This window comes from Clarias gariepinus, chromosome 14 (assembly GCF_024256425.1).
Source record: "Clarias gariepinus isolate MV-2021 ecotype Netherlands chromosome 14, CGAR_prim_01v2, whole genome shotgun sequence".
In the NCBI taxonomy this organism is placed as follows: domain Eukaryota; kingdom Metazoa; phylum Chordata; class Actinopteri; order Siluriformes; family Clariidae; genus Clarias; species Clarias gariepinus.
The window spans coordinates 24,533,039-24,553,286 of NC_071113.1; the positions used below are offsets into that span (position 1 = coordinate 24,533,039).

The following is a 20,248-nucleotide window of genomic DNA, read 5'->3' on the forward strand; positions in this document are numbered from 1 at the left end:
CAAGGGCTGCTTGCACATACTTTAGAGGAGAGAGGTGCTATTAAAAGATAGCATCTATCATTTGAGAGTGAGTGAGGTTATGCGAGTGCAAAGCCAGGTAGCAAGAGCCACCCACAGACAGACACAGACAAGTACATGTTTTAATGCTGCAGGGATGAAAGTGGACACTTTCACACTGGGAGACAAACCAATAGAGTGATTAAACCTTATTTCTTTGTGTACCCAAAAGACAATCTGACCTCTGTGCACAGGCACAGTGGCGTAGACTTGACAGAGCAGTCGAAAAGGAAACAGGTAAAAATCACAAGCTGGTACGGTCTGAACTAAAACTGCTCAGCTGCCCAGAGGAGGCATATACTGTATTAAAATGCTGCTAACTATAACTAAGAAGCAGGGACTTATGATCTGTTCTTCGTCCATTACAATGATTCCTGAAACTCAAAGGAATTTACTGACCATCATGAACATTGATGGATTTTTGGAAATTGTTGAAAAAGGAAAGAAAAAAGTAAGTATTCATTGGAAGAAATACCCGTTTCATTACAATCAAATCAATAGTCTCTGGGCAGTGAGGACACACTAGTGAAGACATTTGGCTACTAATCAGAAAGTTAATATCAGAATAAAACTTTTTTTTTTGATGTGCACAAAGGCTGAACCTGCTGTGAGTTTCTCCAGCTTTGAGGTTCGGTTGGATTAGGTTTTCAATCTTTTCAGTTTTTTCAGAGAAAACCCGCCTTCTGTTTTATGATTGTTTAAACGAATTCTGTCTCGCCCATGATTGGTTAGCTGCTGTCCTACAATCAGTGCCCCCTTCTTAGCCAGAGACCCAGTGAAGGAAAGTAAAGACTGGTCAAAGAGCGTTCTCAACAGATCAGCTGATCAAAAACAAAAAGGAAACAAAATTTCCCCCCTGATAACTTGTCGCATCAGCTGATGTTACCCTCACATGGGGCAAACATGCACACAAAAAATATATTTATTGACGGATTGAGTCTTTACATTATTAATATTCATCCATTGAACAGATTACTAAAGGTTTACACAGCCGCTCTCATTCCAATTGAAAATTCATTTCGATTGAGACGGATCAGAGCAGATTAAGATGTTCACATGATTCGGTTCTATTGCTATTGGGTTATTATTCCTATCATTAAGAGAAAAATACTAGGACCCATGTAAACCCACCCTATGGTTATTGACCAAGACTCTTAACTCTTAATTATTCAATTAAATTTTATTTGTATAGCGCTTTTAACAATTGTCATTGTCGCAAAGCAGCTTTACACAATCTAAAGAACAATTTAAATCTGTATGGAATGTGAATGTGCATGAATTAAAAAGGTCAGATTGTCCCTGGTAAGCAAGCCGCGTGCAACAGTGGCAAGGAAAAACTCCCTGAGATGGTAATCGGAAGAACCCTTGAGAGGAACCAGACTCAACAGGGAACCCATCCTCATTTGCGTGAAACAGAGAGCAGGAATTAATCTGCACTTATACTGTGTGTTAGATGGCAGACAGTTCAGCATAACAGTTGATGTTGTGTTATTAGTTCTGTCTTAATTGTAAGTTGCTTTGGATAAAAGCATCAACTACATGCAGTAAATGCAAATGTGAAAATATATAAAATATAATACTACTGACATTATGCTATAACTTCGGTTGTCAAAATGTTTCCAATGCCAAAGCTAAATGCTCTAAAACTATAAATGTTGTTCAAAGCGTACATTTCTAAGAGGAAATTGAATTTAAGCTACAAACATCAACAAATGCAATCATTTTCTATCAAGCCTTCAGTGCATTGTGGAGATCCTGAAGAAATGTCAAATCAAAGTCAGGTTGTTTATCAGTAATCAGTTGAAATGTAGTTGTGTTTCATCTTCAGCTCTAACAGCAGTATTTCCGAACGTTTATTTTATATTCCGAGGTCATTGCGTGTCATCTGTGTCTTTGCCAGCACTCAAATTTGATTTTCTTGCAGGCTGTGAAGAAACGATAACGCTAGCACAGACATGGAACATTGGTCTCATTCTACAGTCAGTTAAATGTCAGGTGCTGAACAAACAAGAGATAGCCTTGGGTGATGAGTCTCAATTACTAAACGCTCAAAATTATGCCCGCTAATTTATTCGTGCTCTTTTGCGCGATGATTCATTTGCTGTAGCACTGCACTGAATGAAAGACGCGAAACGGGTTCGATTGTGGTGAATGGCGTGGATCATTGGGCTGCTCTGTCAGTAAGGACAATTTGTCCTAAACCACCTAAATCATTGATTGGAATTATGTGGAGGTCAGGGCCATTTTCAGTAAAACAGACACTGACTGAGATAACCGTGCCAACAATTCAGCAGAGCGCCATTCATGTAGAAAGCACAATGATTTCTAATTCGAACAGCTCTGTGACTGAGTACCACCTTATTCACTGTAGTATCATTAAACTTATGAAGGGCTGTGATAATTAGCTGATTCAGAATAATTGAATCTGGAGAATGATAAACTACGCAGTGCCGTTCTTCCACTGAAGCGCGAACGAGATTCCCTGCTGGAAGTACAGCTGGATAAAGCCTATAGGTGCAGCTCCAGGATGTAGATAACAGACTCCAAAGACATCCTGTGCAAAGGCTTGTCATCCTGTCAGTACAATTAGCACTCTCTTTCTCCTCCCTTCATGTGCCAGACTGGCACTGTGGCCCTCCCCTGGGCTCCTCTTGCACGGCTATACATCACTGTCCCCATTAGCCCCTGCAATCCCGCCTTAGAAAAACCCCATGCATCAGCAAACACCGCATCACTCACAGTCCAGAGCCAACATGGCCGCCGCTTTCCTTCTGTCCTCCAGTTTGAAATTCTCAGCAGCATTGGAAGGATCCAGAGAGGTGGTGCAGGTGGACTAAGTTGTTAATGGTGGAGTTGGCTCGAGCCTGACTTCCAAATAAAATGAGCCCGAAAGTATTACTGTCACTTAGCGAGGCTGATTTAGTGAGACTCGAGGAGGAATGAATAGGTAAGAGCAAAGAAAGTGGATGTCCTGCCAGCAAAATCAATTCTCCCATCAACCCGCTGTAAAGACAAGGTCAGGGTCTTCACTGCAGGCTGTTGAAGGGTTGTAAGGTCACCGTGTCCCTGCTGGCACAGCTATAGCAAACCGTAACGTACTGTATGATGAGCAATTGGATTTACAGACTTTTGCAGAATTGGCACACGTACAAAATCAGTTGAATAGAGAAAGGTTAGTCGTTAAACAGTTATCAATGAAATAAATCACTGAAAAAAAAATACACACACATATATACTGCTCAAAAAATAAAGTGATCACTTAGTCCCTGTTTGACTTGAACCATGCATACACATATGAGAGGCGTTCAAGTCAAACTAGGACTAAGTGTTCTCTTTATTTTTTTGAGCAGTGTGAATATATATACATGCATCGCAGTGGAGCCTCGGGAACTTTGGGAAGTTCTGTTCGTAACCTACAGTAACTTAGTTTATTTTTTAATAGGAATACGTGTAAATAGAATTAATTCGGTCCTAATTACAATTAACTATATTTAACTTTTATTTTGTTTATATCACGAAATATAAACTACGGTATGAAAAGGCCTAAATTATGCAAAAATGATACCCCACTAAATACTTTTTTAAAAAAGCACACACTTCATTTTTACATGCACTGTTAATGCACCTTTATTAGTGAGACTCACTGATGTGAGGGAATGGAGGAGAGGAAGATGGGTGCGGAGGAGGTTAGTGTTTGGAACGATAGTCCCCTTCCATAATAACAGGAAAATTCTCCTTCAGGGGTTTTCTCTACTTCTTTTGTTTCTTCAGCTTGGGATGGCGGTTTCTGGGTCATGATCCAAGGACGAGTCCGTGAACAGAGACTAATTTTATTCTAAACTGTTGGTCATGAACCGATTTGCTTGTACTGTGGGGCGTTCGTAAAGCGAGGTTCCTATACTTTAGCTTTTTTTTTGTCTTTGCAGTGGCACAGCTGCGATTGCTCTAAAAAGTTTACTCTGAAAAGCAATTCACAATATCTATACGTCTTAAAATTACTTTATATTCATGTTTCCTCGTTAAAGGTATAAAAAATTTTTTTACAAACTAAGTGACACAGAAATGTACATTTAAGCATCTTACAGTTTACGCTTCACCAACCTACAGCACTTCTCTACCCTAGATACTTAACACTAATGAGTTGAGAAAGCTGTATGACCTGTTAATGAGTGTGTACCTATCCCCCTCTTACTCTAAATACATTCCCTCTCTTACAAGTGAAGGTAATGAGTATCAGCTCAGCATCAGTAGAAAGGTCAGCTACTGTAGCTCGTACTGCCACCCGGGATATTGGTCCTCTGGTCATTTCTGCTCACCGTCCTGGTCTTAGCCTGGTCTTAGTCACTCTGAATAAACAGTGTTAACTGCCACTAATAAGAGAGGAATAATACACAGGGGGTTAGGGTGTTTTTGGAAAATAATCAGCAACAGAGTGGTGTGATGTGGCTCAACACAAAAGACTAACTTGCCAAAGAAGGGATTCTTACCCTGACGCGCACATCACGCTGGAATAGGGTCAATCTGGACTCATCAGACCACATGACCTTTTTCTATTGCTTTCCAATCTTTACGCTCACTATCAAACTAAATTTCAGATGCTTTTTTACTATCAAGTGGTTTTCTTATGGCCACACAGCTGTTTAGTCCCAATCTTGTGCGTTCTCATCAGATTGTGTGTGTGTGTGAAAATGCTCTTACTTCCACTATTAAACATAGCTGCTGTAATTTTTTTAATGCAACTTCACCAAACGTTTAAGTGATCCAAGGTCATGGTCCGTCGAGGCTTTTAGACCGACCACATTTCTTCTTCCAAGAATCTGACGGAATAGAACCAATAACATGACAATTCTTTCAGGTTTTAATACTGTGTTGTACAGTTATTAACTTCCTCATTTCAGCAAGCTCAGTTGGTTGATCAGCTTAACCGAGGTTGCCGATTTGACCTTCCCAAAAAATATTTGTTATTAATTACATTACAGCAGCTATAACCCATCATTCTTTCTCTTTCCTCAGATTTTATTTGCATTAATACTTATTATTAGTTGTAAATTTCATAATTTCGGAATGTATCCACCATAGAGACATCTGTAAATAATTCTTTAATGGATATCGTCATGGATATAAATATAGAATTTGAATTGGCACGACTGTCAGAGTTGCTATTTCAGAACATTAATCATCACCTTCTTATCAATCAGATGTGAGAATTTACCGGCGCTGTGGTATGAACGTAAATAACAATAGACGCCTTGATTATTTTCCTGATTGCAGAACAGCAGCTTGCATGATGTGTGTAATTCCATTTTCATTCATGTTTTTTTCTTCTTCGTAAAACCTGATCATAATTGAGCACAGCTATGCTCTCTAAATACTGATGTGAAGCTGCTCTATTAGGGCTGCATGAATGAGGGTTATAGCAGCAGCTAGACGGGTGTTTGTTGCTGATTAATTGCAGGAACTTGCGTAAAATCAATGATCTATGCAGATGTGATCAACAGCCAGAAGGAGATTAAATTCATCCAGAGAATAGAAAAAAATATATATATTTACTGAAATCCATTATTTACTGCCTGATCCATACTGGGAGAAGATCCAAAAGTATGACGTGGAAAAGACTAAAGAGTGTTGTTATAGATCTTTTGCACAGCCTTTGCAAAAAGCATGTGTACAGAAGGCTAGCATCCAACATTCTTGTGTATGTGCATTTATCCTTGCATTGATAAAGACGAAGGACACAGCAGATGACATGTAGGTTTTGGAGGGTGGACTGACTAATCCAGACTTCCTAATGACCCGTCCTCTCTTTTTATCTCCTCCAGTCTCTCCTATCGGACCGGGCAGGACACGGCCAACTGCGACACATGCCGGAACAGCGCATGCATTATTTACAGGTTGGCTTCTCTCCCTCTTTTTCCAGAGAAGTGCTGTGGTTTACATTTTTTTTTTTTTATGTGAGAATGATCTAAAAGCAAGTTTTAAGCAGTGAGATGACTGTTTTTGAAAATGAAACTGCAGAAGATAATGATATCCATAGCCTGTAGCCCTGAGTAGAACAATTTTGGGTTGAATGTTCATTCCGAAAACTGAGGCAGTCTTAGGAGTGTTTTATCTGAGAGCAGAACATAAGAGGGGCCATATATTCTGCATCAGCAGCAGGTGAAATCTGGGCCTGGCATTAAAACCCCATGTCCACACAGAGGATGTGGAGAATATTTGGTACAGGAGTTACTAAGCTATAAAAATCTCTCTCTTTTTGCATTTATCTCAACCACAAAAAAAAGCTATGGCACTTTTAAACCAGCTTTAAGACCATAGGTAAAAGGGACACAAAGTACATTTAAAGGTCCCATATTTTACTATGTCTTTACCAAGTTAATGCAAGGTCTCAGAGCTTCTCCAAAGTATGAGAGTTAATGCTCCAGCTGAAATATATCTCTGATATATCTCCTCCAAACGCCCCGTTTTTAGTGTCTATGCAAATGAGCTCCAGCTGAGCAACAAGCCAAGGGATGCACTCTTCTTATAGAAGGTCACAATAGGGAAAAATTTTATTGAATTGTTTAAATACGAGCCAATCCAAAAAACTAAAAAGCAAGAGCAAAAAGCAAGGCCTGTCTTTGGCGTTAAATTTGTAGACACACTGGATATCCATATGACCTCACTAAAGAGTGATTTAAAAAACAAAACAAAACAAAAAAAACATTATTATTATACTTTATAAACTATCCAGAACAGTCCAGAACAACCGAGTGGTCTATACTGTATATGGCAGCTGGATTGATCTTAGCCTCAGTCAATTCAATATACCGAGACAAAATATAATACTGCATTAAATATTAGACATTTTGAACAAAAATGCTGTATTCACTTCTATCCATCAAAATCATCTACAGCAGCCTCGGTCTCATCACCTCAGTTAAGCCAGTCATTTGACTGATCGTGTCTGCCTACACCGGTGGTGAAATGACTGATGAATTACTGACTCGATTCTGTTGGCAAAACTGGCTCTTTTTATAGCCAGCATTCTGATTTTTACAATTTTGCTGGCTGCCATCACAGATTGACAGCGAATATTTAGACCATTTCAATCTGAGGTTATAAACCTATGCCTTTTTCCAATCCAGTAACACATTATTTTTTAAATTGTCTTTTCAGAGTATTACTATATATATATATATATATATATATATATATATATATATATATATATATATCCCCGAGCATGCACCATATGCTCATGCGCCATATGATTTTGCACAAAACATACATTGGTTTTATCCAGCCAAGACAGCACAAAAACTGCTAGAGGAGCATGCACGCACTCCCATAAACCCAGTCATGGCCACAGAAAGGTGTTTGCCCCGCTGTGTTTGCAGGTGAGGTGTGAGAGGAATACCAAGTGCTGCTGTCTGATTGCTTTTGTCTGAAAATCCTGAAATCCTGATCAACACTGAATAAAACATTAAAGTCTCAATGAGCAATTGCAGAAATATTGCCTCAGAGCTAATGCAGCTTACTCAGGGTTCATGTTAATGGCTGTAATCTTGTGACGTTGTTGTTGCTTCCTTTGTTTCTCTTTAGCCAAAAAAAGAAAAAGAAAAAAATAGAGGGGGTGGGCGGGGGGATTTGAGTTAGTTACAGCTATTCCTGAAGGTTTAAACAAACTTATATTGTCAGAATGACGGAGTGAGGTTTCGAGTTCATAATCGCTTCTGCTTGTTTTAACAAACATTCGCAATAAAATCAATCACTTCTAGCGAGAAATTTCCTCCCGGTATTTACATCCACAGTCCTCGACCATGGATTGTGCAGAGAGCAGTAGGTTCACGATGAGGATCAAGCTCCCTGCTTCTCATCAGTTCGACCAAATGAGCTAATTAGGTATACAAGCAAACAAAGCACAGAGCCACTCAGATCTACTTTTCTAAACCTATTAGCTACTATTTTAGAACAGGATTCCTGATAAAGACTTGTACACGCTGTGTGTATTTCGAACCAGGTTCATGAGAAGGAAGAAACTTCACTAGCTTTTCTTAAACTTCCCAAATAAAACCAGTTATTTTAAGAAACCAGTTCATAAGCAGACGAAAACTCAATTCTTCGGTTCTTTTATTATAGGCTTCCTAGTTCGTTTGTTTTTTTCCCCCGTACTAAAGTTTGCTTTAAAATCCTTGCTCATACATATTCTGCACAACAAATTATCTAATAAAATCATTAAAACTCTAAAAAGTTGGAACTCTACAAATCTAATTAAAACGTATGGCATAATTCTTTTGCATATTTGTCACACTTAAATCATTGCGATCATTAAACAAATTTTAATGTTACCAAAGATAACATACAAATAAATACAAAACGCAGTTTAAATGATGATTCAATTTATTAAGGGGAAAAAAATGCAGTCCATATGCTGACCTGGCCTTATGTAAAAACATAACTGATTTCATGATGTGATGTAGATCAGAAGTTCTTACAGCCAGAGACCCTTTATAAACAACCCTAGGAACTACTTTTATCTATTCATATATCAGACTCATTATTCCATTGGTAAATTATGGACAATAATGCTGAAAAAGGCTACTGTCCTGAAAAACAACACGTTTCATTAGATTCAAATTGTTATTTATAGGCTAAAATGTTTGCTGAGGCGTTGGGAGGTAAACTAAACCTATTTATCCTGGGTGACCAATAAAAACCAGATAATAAATACAGCTCAAATATAAAGTCTACTCATTTTAATAATAGTGGGTTGTAATTTGTACTTTAGCCATAATTGTCCATTTCCTGGGCAAACTCTTCCAGCGCCATCCCAAATAAATTGCAATTTCTATTTGACTTGACAGAAAGTGAGGGCACCACACACAAGGCAAGAGCATGAGAGGATTGGGAGATGGGAGTGGGCCTTCTGGACAGGGTCAGGTACAGTAGTGTCAGAGTTTAAAATATATATTGGAATAATATAAGTCTCTGTGCATTGAGCTTGCATGTTCTCTCCATGATTTAATCAAATACGCAAATAAATCAAGTTGGTCCATTCAATTAATTGAATTAATGGGTCAAATTTTTTATTCAAGAGTATATTCACACTTTTTAAATGATTTAGGCAAACTTGTAAATGATAAGTTATGTAAAATTGGCAAATTCTTTAAAAAATATACTCGTTTGCGGAAAATATAATCGCATTGCATTTACTGCAAATACTCAAATTTTGTGAGAGTATCGCTTCTTCATCCTTTGACTATATGAGTGGTTGGTAAGTTGAAGATTAGATTAGTTTAGTTTAAAGACACAGCATTTAAACAAACAATAAGACAATTTTAAAGTTTATAATTTAGCAGATCATTTAAAAACTTGAGACCCGTGAGAAATATAGTGCTGTTCAATCTAAGTGAAAATTAAAACAAGCAAAAGACGATTCAAATCAACAGTCTACCTCCATTTCACAGCTCCACCAATACGCATTGAGGTGCGGTGCTAGTTGTGACCTTAAGATTGGTGTAAACATTACTGCTATTCAATCGAATCAGGAGTCTACCTGTGATACACAGCTTGCGATAACATTGCTGGATATCACAACAAATTTAATATATTGTGGGAAAATGAAAAATCAGTGTATCTTATAATCCTGTCTACTAGCTCGCAAGATCATTGGGATTCCCTGAGCTGAACCGCTGGTTTAAATCATTTTTGTAGTTTAGAACTCAAAAACACAGCTTAAAAACTTCCAAGCTTTAAAAACAACGTTTTAATTCTGCAGATCCCATAAATTTCAGCAACAGAACAGTTTAAAAGATTGAACAGAACAAAAATGAATATCACACACACACACACACACACACACACACACACACACACACAGCAATACAGAATACTGAAATAACAGACCCAAAAGGATAAATTGTAGCAGGCTAACTGCTGAAACCGTTTCTTTACCAAATCTAGTCCTTTCTGAATGTGTGTATTTGTAATGGGATAAACCCTCTGTAGTGTTTGGAAGGACATCATAAATATGTGCAGCATAAATTCAGTATGAACACACAATCGATGCGTGATGCGATGGGATGGAGAGACAGCAGCCTTCACAAACACTCTGGACGCTGTGATCGCGTAAATAGGTGAGGACTGCTGAATTTCAGTGAGAGCGCCAGAATCAAATTTAGCCGCTTCGTTCAAAGAGAAAGTGGATTAAGCGCTATCTAATTACATACAGCACTATGACGGCGCTACGCGGAAGAGTGCGAGAGCCCCGTGTGTGTAAAAAGAAATGTAAGGGAACCATATTATATAATTTATAACTGTCACTCAAAGTGTTGCAGCAATACGCAAGAAATGAAACTTATCCGCCTCTAAGCGTGTGTGGGTGTGCGTCTGTGAGATGTCTGTTACAGCTGAAGCATTCTTAACTGTACTCCCTATCATAACAATGCACGTGTGTGTGTGTTTGTGCGTACTGTATGTGTGTGGCTAATTAAGTAAAACAGAAAAACACATAACCACATCAGCCCTGAGATGTTCAGCCATCTCAGTCATGTGATCACCTCCGAGTCCCCGTCCCATCATCCATCTTCAACCTCCACATCTCATCTCGTCTCTCCAGCTCTCCATGAGCTCAATAAACTAACGTGCCGTGCATCATATCGACCCGGACGAGCAGATTATTAAAGACGGGAGATGAGGATGAGAAGGAGGAACAAGAGGAGAATGACGTGATTCTCTTCACCTGCTCATTTCGTTCTTCCTAATCTAGGAATCCTCCGGGCAGCAGCACAAAGAGAGCGCGCGGCCATGATGGAGGGTTTCAGTGTGAATGTTTTATTCATCCAGCTGTGAGCCATGGCATCTTTGTGGAAAGATCATCGTGTTACGAATTATTTCAGAGGATGAGACCGTCTGCCAAGGGGATGATCAAACTCAAAATGTGAGACGAGAGTGAATCAGGCGGGGTTACGTTGCGGGATGGATGTTCAGTACTTCTGGTGCGGAGTCGTTCAATTCGTAAATCGATTGGTCAGAAGGTGTCGCTTCAGTTTTATAACAGCGACTCTAGTAATATATTTGGAGCTTCGCGATGTAATCCGTGCAATGCCTTTTAATTGTTCTTTTGTTGGTCGATCAGTTTTTAACTAACAATTATTTAAAAACATCAAATGCTCTAAAACTAAAGTTAAAAATACATGTGCAAAAATTCTAAACTAGCAGCGTCTATATTTTGTATTTGGAGAGATTATCGCTTCTTTTTCTTTTGAGATTGAGGCCATTTGGTACAATACCTCCATTTACTGGACTGCAGTGTGGAGCAAAAAAATTTGGCAGAGGGGGAAAAAAAAGATTATCGCTTTGTATGAGACATGACGTTTAATCAATCAACACCACAAGCTAGTTGGCGTTTCCCTTCAGCAAGATCACATGGAATGGAGTGCTGTTGCACAAATCTGACAAATAAAATAAGTTAATAATAAAGGACAACAAGCTAAAGTCAACACTGACGTTAATCTCTTTTGAGACTAAAGACACTTTACTAGTGGTAAAGTTTTCAATAATTTAAAACCTTGATGAAATATTAACCATTAATGCTACTGAATCGAATACAAAATAAAAAAATTCCAATGCCCAAAAATTTAAGTGAGTTGAATCTACAGTTTTTTCTGCGATTTGAAGCTCTAGTAGTGATGGGTAATGTTTTAGTAATTTGGAATATGTAAAGCAGGCAGTACTGAAAATTGTTGATATTTTTTATTTTTTTGGAAAAAGTATCTACCGTCAGTGCTTTGTAACAGCCACAGTGTGTTTTCCAGCAAAGGAAAGGCTTCGAAGTGTTTTTCTTTTAAAAAATAAAAATAAATAAATAAAAAAACAGGGGTAGATCAGTGGTGAAGGCATTGGACTACTGATCAGAAGATCCCAGATTTAAACCGCAGCACCACCAAGTTTCCACTGTTGGGCCCTTGAGCAAGGCCCTAAACCGTCAATTGCTCAGACGTAAAAAAAAATTAAATTAAATGTAAGTCGCTCTGGATAAGACCGTAAATGATGATTGTTAAACGTAATGGTGAAAAGTTAAGGATGTGACCGCTTTGCAGAAAGTCTTTAGATCAACCAGCTTCATACTGTCCGATACTGTTATTATTCAGTTCTAAATTAAGATTAGCGGTCTTTTAATGCATAATGTGAGGTTTACATTTGCGTCATTGACTGATGCTTTATCCAAAGTTACAGCTTAAGTGGTTAAGTCTTCCTCAAAGACTCAACTTAGTCACTGAGCTACGACTGCCATGTTCTCTCCAGCTCATTTAACGCAACTCAAAACAGCAAACAACAAAATTCTGTCACTGCTAGAAATAAGCTTACCCTGGATAAGATCAAGTTAAAAATGAGTTATAGGAGTTCTATCATTGCAAAGGCAAAAAAAGGGATGATAAAATAGTGCATGCATTACAGCTTCCTGTATCCATATTACATAAAGCAGTCTTTGAAGATGTGGCATGAACGGTGTCCTCATTTACCCAGCCAAAACCGGCTCCAAACTCATCTTCTCCTCATTTTAGAAAGGAATAATCACAAACTGAAAGCGGTTTTACTTTGAGCATCTTACAGTATGTATGACTGCATTACAGGCATGATGTTTGATATGTAGGAAAACTGAGGTGTGTTGCTTGCTACCCAGTTCCACTTCTAAATACTACGCTAGAGACTAACTGATCATGTAATCTTTGTGCTTCGCTTGAAAGAGAAGCTTCAGAGAGAACACGGTTCCTGCGAAAATGCTCATTACAGCATATAACTTCACACACACTTGAAAATTCCATTAGACTGGCATTAAAGGGATGGTGACCACCAGCGTTACATCACTCTGGAAACCTGACACTGAGAAGAGCACAGTGCGTGTGCGCGCGCGTGTGTGTGTGTGTGTGTGTGTGTGTGAGCGAGAGAGAGAGAGAAAGAGAGAGGAAAAGGGAGAGACGTTCACCGCACAAGAGATAACCCTGCTTTTGACAGAACCACCTGGTTACCATGGAAACCAGAATGAAGCTGATAGAAATAAGATCTTTTTTTTTTTATTGTGTGTGTGTGAGACAGAAAGAAAGATGGGAAGATCTCTTACAAAACAGTTCAATCTATAAAAATCAACCTGCTTAAATTGAAACTGCTCATAGCGCAGTGCAAAACAACAGTACAGCCAAATGTCCTTGACATGGAGACGTTTTCCTAAACAATGATTTCATGAAAGATGCTTGGGGAGACATAGCTAACAAAAGTTTCATTACAAGACTTTGTGTCTTTAGCTGTTTTCTAAAAGCATTTGAGTCATTTGGAAATAAAGAAATTGTCATTATTGGTATGGAGCTCTCTGGATGGATTATACTGTACCTCCAGTCCTTCTGTTTCTTACTGTAGGTGATAAAGAGGAACTTCCTAACGGCCTTCTAATAATGGTTATTCTTCTTTAGCGCTTAGTTGTGTTTAATTTTAATATTATTGTCACTATAAACAAAAATGCACACATGTATACAACTTGTTCGCTGTAGACAGTTTTCATGTCGTCACGCAGATTCTCAACCCGGATTCACAGAACAAAGCTTGCTGCAGGAGACGATTTGCTCGTGTAATGCAGGCACAGTTCTTGTCGGATCTTCACAGTTGAACACACTCTACTTTAACATTCCACACAAGTGGGTATCAGGCAGTGTAAGAAGGGACGGGTACGGGGAGGAATTGTTCTGCCACCTTTTTCAAACTCGGTCCCCATTCACGACCTCTTATCTGTGAGAGGAAGTAATACTTAACTATAACAACTTTTTTCCCCGTCGAGAGACCGATTTCAAACGACTGCACAACACAACTTCCTTTTCACTACTGGGAACACGTACGGCTCGAGCTTTGCTCCATCAGCAAATGCATATGCACATGTGAGATGCGCGAGTTTCAGGACTGTATATTTAGGGGCATACCATACTAATATCAACATGCAGTGTTTTTAATCTAAAAATAATTACTAAGGAGTCATTAGTTCTACTTTTCATAAACATAGATATGTTTTGTTTACTTTTTTTCAAATACTAAAACAAAAGAATAATAAAATAAAACATTTCTTTAAAGTCAAAGACTAATTGGCGTTCCCAAATTGCCTGTAATGTGTGAATGAGTGTGTGTGTGTGTATGTGTGTGTGCCCCGAGATAGATTGGCACCTTGTCCAGGTTGTACCCTGCCTTGTGCCCTAAGTCTCCTGGAATAGGCTCCAGGTCCCCACAGCCCTAAATACAGGATAAAGTGGTATAGAGGATGAATAAGTGAGTGATACAAAGTCAATACATGGGCAATGTGAGTGCTAATCCGTTTTCTCTTTTTTTTTTTTTTTCTTAAATAAACTTTTTCAGGCAAATTTTCCCAATTTGCTCATGTGTGATTATGGTGATTACAGCGTGAAATAACTATTTGCAGAAATAGATGAGAGCTGTATAATTCCTTTGTTATTATGTAATTATATTTCCTCATTTAAGAGTATACACACTTCACTAAGATATTTTCGAAAGTAGTGTAAAAAGGATTAATGTTTAAATCATTTTATATAAAATATATATATATATCTACCATATTAAAAAGGCCAAGTTCACATCTCTCATCTTCTGCCGTTGTATAAAAGACTTTTGAACCGTCACTTTTCTATTTTGTTCTCCATCAGTAACCGTACAGATCTGGTTAGTGGTCATGCAACATGAATGAGAAAAGGTCCAACTGGAAATAAGACCTGTGCAAGTTAATCAATTCTCCAATTCAATGAATTTTTCGTTGGTCAGTTTTCTATTCTGAAGTGTTTTATACTTTTGATACACATTTTAATATTTGAATTTAATATTTAAAATGTTAAATTGTCTTTTCACAACATCAAACAGAAGAACTCCTTAACTATAGCACAGCTGTTGCAGAAAATACAAGTTGCGTCCGTATTCTCCAAATACTTGTGTTTTGCAAGAGTATGGTATACAGTTCTTTTGAGTTTATACACAGTTAGTGCAATAGCGCCACCTACTTGCCAGAGCTGTGAAACATATGTGAAACGACTGTTGGATCAATTCGATTTGTGGGTGTTGTGTATTTCTATATGAATCAATAACGATAATGTTTACTGTCGGATGTTTAAAACAAAACATACAGTTAACATTAGTGCTGCTGAATTAAATCGAATTAAAATCACAATGCTTTAAATCAATCTGAATCGACCATCTACCTACTGTATGAGTCACAGCTTCACTGGGAGTTTTTCCATCTGATCTGAGGCAAGCATACAAAACATTTATCGATGCTTGTGAAAGTAGCCTACTGTACATATTTACATTTCATATCTCTACATGGCACGATCGTACATCATGACTAACGAAACCCATTACTGCTTTCCTCACGCTATGTGAAAGCAAGCTGTCCTCCGCTGTTCTGTAACCCTCACAGAGGGAATAAGAGAGGATCCAAGCGCGGATCAAAAGTCTTCTCTGTTTAATTAGCAGCTTAGAAAAAGCTAAACGTGTGCTGCTCTTTTCTTCTGACAACAGTTGTGGGTGTGAAACACTGAGAGGGGTCCCAGACACTAGTGTCACCAACACAGAGTATTTCTCAGCTGATACTCAGTGCTGTGAGCTGTCACGTTCTGAGTCTGAGCTTATCTGCCATTAGATGATTTCTGGAGATGGACGTTAAAAAATCATTCAAGATTTAGGATAATAAAATAGAGGCCGGATGAAATATCAGCTCTTTCTTGGTCACACCTGCTTCGTGGCTCCGTAGAGACCGTTTCCAAATAAGATAGAAAACACAGGATAACAGGAAGTCAGAAAAAAACAGAAAACGTCAAAACTTTTGTCTCATGAACTTTCTAGCAAAATGCTTTTTGCTTGTTCAATCAATATTATGCATAAAATGCAATCCCCCTTTCTGATTATTTCTTTCTACAAGGTGAAACAATGATGAAAACATCTGAAAATATTCACTAATCTCCTTTGAACAGTTGATATTGAGATGGGTCTGCTACTTATGCTCCGTAAATCCTTCATAACGGCTTTAATCTGAGGCGCTGTTTGTTAATTGGTGGCTTTTGAGGCTAGTAACTCAAAATAAACTTTTGGTCTTGCTTTCCTAGGATGGTCAGTTTCATCATGATGGTCAGCAAATGCACTTGACAATACTGTTCCAGGACAGCTGACCTTCATGTCTTAAAATAACAACTGACCATTGCTGTTGTTACTTAATCATATAATGCAATGTGATATTTTATAGTTTTGAAATCTCCAGTATTCCTCTAGAATGTAAAAAATAATTGACTCAGAAGGTTCGACCAAATTTTTGACTGGTTCTGAACATGGAACTGAAAACGATGAGTCAGTTCACATGCAAGTCGCTGAAAGACTCCAGAGAGTCAATGTTTAGAGATTTCGTGTACTGTACAGCAGTGTTGCACATTCAGAATCACTGGATTTATTTGTGAGGATGTGGAAGTCATGATCTAAAGAAATACTGTACAGGATATGTGTGGCTGACATTTTTTTGTATGTCTATTTAAAAACAAGTAGGGTTTGCCTTTGGCTCAGTCCAACACTGATGCTGGAGAGATTTGCAATGATCTGACTCTGTACTTCACTTTCACATCTTGGAGTTTTTCTCATTAAGGTATGCAATTCTACTCAAAAGCTCACATTCAGTAGTAGTGATGTTCTTGCCTTTAAGGTTCTGCGCTGCCATAAGCATGGGTTGTTAGCCCCTGTAATGGAGCTTAATCAGTTCTTCGGGATCGACACTCTACTAGTCTTACTGTTGAATTGTAATAGTGTCATCTAAGCTGCATCATACAGCTGTAACTAAAATCCAAAAGAATATTAGTATCACTCGCTCACTCATCATCTATGGCACTTTATCCTGTGTACAGGGTCACAGGGGGCCTGGAGCCTATCCCAGGAGACATAGGGCCCGGGGCGGGGTACACCCTGGACAGCGTTCCAATCCAACATAGGGTGTATATACATACAAGAATATCAGTATGCTTGTCAAATTTCTTTTCCCCAGAAAGTACACTCGAAATTCGAAATCTGAACGCCAGCAGAAATAGCCTACTGTTGTGACAAAGTCAATAAGTCCAGGTCAAGTCTTCCTGTCTCATGGCACGACTAATATGATGCTAGATTTAGATTGTGAATATTGTGTGATATCATCAGTAGGACACCCAGGAGACTGATTTGGCATCTATTAATGATAATGTTTTTCACGTGTGCAAGGATGGACAACCAAATGGTAATGCTGCCAAAACATAATGGCTTAAATGCTTTGAATGTACACTCGGCCCAAAATTGTTCTGAAAATAGTGCAACCTTTTTGCAAAGCAAATGATTACAGAGATCTATAAAGACGCTTCGATCTTATTCAACAAAGGAGGTTTTCATTCAAGTAGAGGACACACTTTAATCCACTTGTTTAATGAATTCACGTTAGTCTTCAAATGGCTACGTCAATGTGATTGAAAGGATTTTTTTTTTTACTGAATAAAATTAAAAAGATACAAGCTTTAAGGGTTTTCAAACAGGATAAAGAACTTTGAAGAGATCAAGATTTAATAATCTTGTTATATCATCTCTCACACACTTACTCATTCTCTACACCGCTTATCCTGTTCAGGATCTTGAGACGTCAGGGGACTGCCAATCGGGTTGGTGCCAATTGATCGCAGGACACACAAGCACACATACTCACTCGCTCACTCACACACCACTGCCAATCTGGGAACACCGTTAGCCTAATGTGCATGTCTTTGGATTGGTGAGAAAACCAGAGTACCAAGGGGAAACCTACTAATGACACCGAACATGCAAACTTCAAACATGAGAGATGAGAACCGAACCCTCAACTCTGGAGATGCAAGTCCACAGTGCTAATCACTACGCCACTGTGCCACCTGCTATATTATCTAACTACGTAAAAAATGATAAATGGAATGCACTGAAACGGATAAGCACATATTTCATCTGTTCTAACAAGCATGCAAACAGGATTGCTTGTTGCTTTCTTTCTAGCTTGTAATGCCAGGGTTATGCTTTCTTTATATTATTTCTTTATCTCCATACTATCTCATTATTTTGTTTTTGGTTGCCTGCATGTTCGAAGCTTGCATTAAACCCTGGTAATTCTGATAATTGTTCCAGATGCAAGGTTGAGACCAATACTCTCTTTCCAACTTCAATTCATCAATTTTAAAGAGTTACAGCGATTCATATGGTTTAAATGCTACCACATAAACAGATTCAATTTAAAAAACAGGAGTTTTTGCTTTGCAGTTTCTTGTTTTTTTTTTAAAAGGTCCCATTTAAGGTCCCTATTACTTTAACAAGTTAACTTACACTACTCTGCAAAAGTCTCAGGCTTTTCCTTATTTCTTCACATTAAATTGAAACAATTTGTATGGGCTAAATTAAAGAATTAAATTACACCCTTAAATCCTGTGGAAACTGTAAGAAGGACTCAGTATTGCCCCGGTTTTCTTTTTGCCTTAATTTTTCTTAAATCAAAAATGGCATACTGAAAAAAGTTAGAAGATGTTGTTCGTCTAAAGTTGTAGTTGCCCAAGACATTGGACCTTGGATTGCGAGTAAAAGTTTGCGAGCGTTTCGCAGGACGAGCAAAAGTTGTTAATAAATTTTACACAGAAACACTGATATGTTGTGATTCTTTTTAAAGGTAAAGTGCTTCCATTCTGTGTGTGTGTGTGTGTGTAAAAAGAGTGGAGGAAGAGTATGTAAAATGAGAAGGGGGGGGGGGGGGGGGGGGGCTCCTTAATTTAGCTTCATACACACGTACTGTACATACACACACACCCAGAGTGCCTGCGTGCACAAACGGAAACAGTTATCTGTCGGGATTTAGTTGCTCGTAATCCAAGGTTCCACTGTACTAAGATTAGCTAAGAAAAATTATTTTGCTTAAGACATTGGGGGGGGGGGGTGACCTAACTTTTGAAAATAGATGCTTTTTTTTTAATGCTTTAAATGGTTCATAGGTCACTGTGTGGCTTAATAAACAAAAACATGGGGGGGAAAAAAGTCAAAACAGTCCTTCACAAAGCCTGGAGAACAACTTCTCAAGACTAGTAATTGAATAATTATGTTTTTTGTTTTTTTTTTCAATCCTTTTCCTAAATCACAGTTTCAGTGTTTCGTAACATCAGGGAACAACTAGCCAGGAGAGGGGATATTCTTGTATGAGGTCATAACAGTTGAAATCCTAAATGAAGTAATTTTTCCTGTTTGTTGTTTTGGTTCCTGCTTCATTTCTGCGCTCACTTTGGAGACTAATCTTGAATCTTGCATAACAGGGCGTTACAATCAGGGGTTGAACCCTCACTGCCTGTGATGATACTCCTACACTGGCATGGCCCTGCTGCGTTTTCTTCTTTACTTAAAGGGTGTAGGTGCAGACTTGCACAGGTTGTGTCGTTTTAAAAACATGCAGTGATCTGGAAACGCTAATGATATGACTAATGTAGTATGTCAATTCGCCACAGTCTCTGATGGATGTGAAGAAATGAGATAGGCGTTTGATGTGAAGAAACAACTCCTCCCGTCTACAGCTGACGGGAACCATGAAGGATTGGAGTCTTGGGAGAAAGACAGTCACACGGAGATAAACAGCTATAATCATCAGTTACACTGTAGAATTCTGCAGGCCGCTTAAAGCCAAGGCTCCTCACACCCACTCCAGTCTCATGCAGATAATCAGTGATTTGCTCGTTCTGTTCTCTCACTCACTCTCTCTGTGCTAGCAAGTATGAATGGATTGATAAGAGCATAATTACAAGGGTCTGTGCTGTGATTAATTTGTTAATAGCACCATTGCCTTCGGCCTGTGAGAAAAGGCCTGACTAATACATGCCACGATCTCCCGAGTGCTCGATAGATCGGATGCATCTCCATATTTTTTTTTCCTCTCCAACTCTGTCGACATGTTTCTATGCAAGCATTCCCTCCAGCGTTTGTCAGGTTGCCAGAGTTATTATAATATCTCAGGTTGTTCGTAGCTAATGAGTTCATACAGCGTGGTCAGCGTATTTTTTCCACACTGTGCTGTTCTCTTGAACCCTTCTTCCAAAATGCTATTTCAATTTTTGTAATCATAACAAATTCACCGAACCTCAAACTCCAGAAAAGAAAAAAAAGGAAA

General features: G+C 38.5%; 2 protein-coding genes across 3 annotated transcripts in view; one reads left to right on the top strand and one right to left on the bottom strand.

The window, feature by feature from the left end:
- The window catches only part of dock1 (dedicator of cytokinesis 1), a 272,932-nt gene that overhangs the window by 115,720 nt on the left and 136,964 nt on the right, over positions 1-20,248 (bottom strand). The window lies entirely within an intron of this gene.
- The window catches only part of LOC128540995 (inhibitory synaptic factor 2A), a 38,046-nt gene that overhangs the window by 11,491 nt on the left and 6,307 nt on the right, over positions 1-20,248 (top strand). The window contains exon 3 of the mRNA XM_053511046.1: positions 5,877-5,948. Within this exon, the coding sequence (XP_053367021.1) occupies positions 5,877-5,948 (72 nt within the window). The remainder of the gene's footprint in view (positions 1-5,876; positions 5,949-20,248) is intronic.